Raw genomic sequence first — 3306 nt, forward strand, 5'->3', positions numbered from 1 at the left:
TGCCTCTGACTTGCACTTCTGGAGAGATGTCTTCAATTGTCTCTGAGTGCCTGAGGTTCGTGGGCTCATCAGCAAAGCCCCCAGAGGGGTGATTGCAGTGCCTTGGGCTGGTGCTGTGCTGCTGAGCTGGGCCAGGCTCGTGGGACAGAGAGAGCTCGTGGCAAGAGGGCCCTGGTGCAGAGAGCCAGCTGTGCCCAGGAGCAGCTCCTCTGCACAGCGCAGCAGGGCTGGGGGCTCTGACCGCAGCTGGCACACAGAGAGGACAGAAGGAGAGAGGGCTTGGAGGCACTGAGGAGCGCAACAACAGAGGGCAGCGTGTGGCAGTACACATCTGCAGGCTCTTGACACCGTGAGGCTCTGGCAGCAGGGCCATGCAGGTGGGGCTGCCAGAGGGGTCATTTACAGCTCACACATCTGATGGCTGATAGCATCTGTCAGGATGGGTCTTATTCTACCTGTAATGTGGCATAGTTTTAGGGAATGGTATTTTTGAGGGGCAATTTTAGCAGGAAGTCTGAGGCTTGGTTTATCTGAAATGGAAGACTTGCTTGGATTCTGTGCTTTCAGATTCTTGGTGTGTAGGGGAGGCAGTGTTCATGACAATGAATTGTCTGGATTGTACAGGAGACTGAGACTCCAAGAGTATTGCAGGGATGATGAACATGGCAGCAATTAACGTGATCAAATCCCTTCAGGCACCTCAGCCTAAAGACTGAAACAATGTTGTCTCCTCAGGGTTTATCAGGTCTTCAGGAGCTGCAACCCCTGTGATGTCCTGTATTCATGAAGCACACAGCTTGTGGGACGGGGTCTGTGAGCTAGGACATGGAAGATACATGGGGACAGAGATCCTGTTTCCAGCAGGGACATAGGAAGGCAGTAGAGATATGAGCAGGGGAGGCAGTGAGAGGGAGCTGCTGCCAGAAATGCTGTGCGAGGGAGGGCTCAGGCACCTCCCTGCCGTCCCCTGCAGGGCAGGCGCCTTCCCTGGGACACCCCCTGCTCTCCTCTCCCACCAGCACAGCCTCTGCCCTCAAGCCCCCGGTGTCCCCAGCAGGATCTGCCTCATCTGCAGGCAGAGCTGCAGCACAGGAGGGTCTGCTGAGTGTCCGTCTGTCCCTCCCTGGCCTTGCCTCCCCTGGCAGCAGCATGCTGGCATTCCTCCTGGCTTCTCCAGCTGGCCGTGCTGCTGCTGGTTTTGTTCCCAGGTTGGCTGGGGATGGGGGTTTCACATGCCCATGAAGTGAGCCTTCGGTGTGTTTGGGTGGAGGGACAGGGTGAGGGGTGTGGAGATGGGCACTTTGAGCCTGGATTCCCCTGCTCTCATCAGGGTCTTTGCTCTTTTCAATCAAACATATGAATAGAACTTTACTATAGCTCTCACAGGGCATCTGAGACTGTACTTGATGGACAGACTGGCTGTCCTCCCTAAAGAACACTGCGCACTAAAGTGACAGTCCCTTTTTCTCTGATAATGATCTGCAAGGATTCCCTTTGAGTCCTGCAGAAATAGCCAGGATCTGTGGCTTGGAAACATTCCTCAGGAGTGGTGGGATAGCGGAAACAAAAACCTCAAAAAAACAAAAATTTAAAATAAAATTTAAAAAAGCCTCCACAACTCTGCTCTGCAGTTTGGTGAACTGGGAGCAACACGGGAAAAACTCTCTTAGATCAAGAGGGAAGAAAAACTGACATTTCCCCATGTTCCTCTTCACCTCTTGCTGTAGGACAGGACTGACTCCTGCATTGCCGACAGTAGAGCACCGTGTTCCAAGAGACAGCCTCAGGCAGAATGAATCAGGATGCATGAAAGGGATCTGCCAAATGTCTGCCAGAAAGTACACAATATAGGCAATGATTTTAAATGAAAAACTGAATTTGTTTCCCTCTGATACATTTCTTGTACTTTATTACTCTCATCCTCTTCTTTGTTCAGGACCACATCCCCAAAAAAGAAGATGTCCAACAGAAGCACCATCACTGAGTTCCTCCTGCTGGCATTCGCAGACACGTGCGAGCTGCAGCTCCTGCACTTTGCGCTCTTCCTGGGCATCTACCTGGCTGCCCTCCTGGGCAACGGCCTCATCCTCAGCGCCGTAGCCTGCAACCACCGCCTCCACACCCCCATGTACTTCTTCCTCCTCAACCTCGCCCTCCTCGACCTGGGCTGCATCTCCACCACTCTGCCCAAAGCCATGGCCAATGCCCTCTGGGACACCAGGGCCATCTCCTATCAAGGCTGTGCTGCACAGGTCTTTTTCTTTCTCTTCTTTATAGCAGCAGAATATTCCCTTCTCACTGTCACGGCCTACGACCGCTACGTTGCCATCTGCAAGCCCCTGCACTACGGGAGCCTCCTGGGCAGCAGAGCTTGTGCCCAGATGGCAGCAGCTGCCTGGGGCAGTGGCTTTCTCAATGCTGTCCTGCACACGACCACTACTTTTTCCCTACCCCTCTGCCAAGGCAATGCTCTGGACCAGTTCTTCTGTGAGATCCCCCACATCCTCAAGCTCTCCTGCTCAGATTCAGACTACCTAAAGGAAGTTAGACTTCTGGTGGTTAGTGCATGTTTTGCATTAGTTTGTTTTGTTTTCATTTTGGTGTCCTATGTGCAGATCTTCAGGGCAGTGCTGAGGATGCCCTCTGAGCAGGGCCAGCACAAAGCCTTTTCCACGTGCCTCCCTCACCTGGCTGTGGTCTCCCTCTTTGTCAGCACTGCCATACTTGCCTACCTGAAGCCCCCCTCCATCTCCTCCCCATCCTTGGACCTGATGGTGTCAGTTCTGTACTCAGTGGTGCCTCCAGCAGTGAACCCGCTCATCTATAGCATGAGGAACCAGGAGCTGAAAGCCACACTGAAGAAACTGGTTCTAGTGGTAATATTTACTTAGCAATAAATTGGCTATCTCACTTTTCTAGTTTACCTCAAGTTAATATCAGGCAATATATGACCTCTAGGTATAGCATTTGTCCTTGTTTCAGCTCGGAGAGTGTTAATTTTCCTCGTAGTAGCTGGTAGGGTGTTATATTTTGGCTTAGGATGAGAAGAGTGCTGATGAAATGCTGATGTTTTACTTGTTGCAGAGCAGTGCTTACAGCTAATTAGAGCTAATGGTTGTTTGGTGTTTAGCTGCCAGCCGGGTTAAACCACAACAATCCTTTTTAGCACCCAATGTGGGGCTCAAAGCGTTGAGATAACGACAGATCTGACCAGAATGTGTTAAACTAAAATAAGTATAACTATTAGACCTGCATAATAGTTGCTAGTCACAATGCTGATTGCTTTAATATCAAGTCTGCTGCACC

At 51.4% G+C, this 3306-nt stretch overlaps 1 protein-coding gene across 1 annotated transcript; it reads left to right on the forward strand.

Annotated features, from left to right (window-relative positions):
- The first annotated feature begins 1958 nt into the window (after positions 1-1958).
- LOC139999994 (olfactory receptor 14C36-like) lies at positions 1959-2891 on the forward strand. Its single transcript, XM_072029678.1, has one exon. It carries the CDS (start codon positions 1959-1961, stop codon positions 2889-2891), a length of 933 nt encoding a protein of 310 aa, XP_071885779.1.
- Positions 2892-3306: the final 415 nt, after the last annotated feature.

Source organism: Anas platyrhynchos, chromosome 31 (genome assembly GCF_047663525.1).
Source record: "Anas platyrhynchos isolate ZD024472 breed Pekin duck chromosome 31, IASCAAS_PekinDuck_T2T, whole genome shotgun sequence".
Lineage (NCBI taxonomy): Eukaryota > Metazoa > Chordata > Aves > Anseriformes > Anatidae > Anas > Anas platyrhynchos.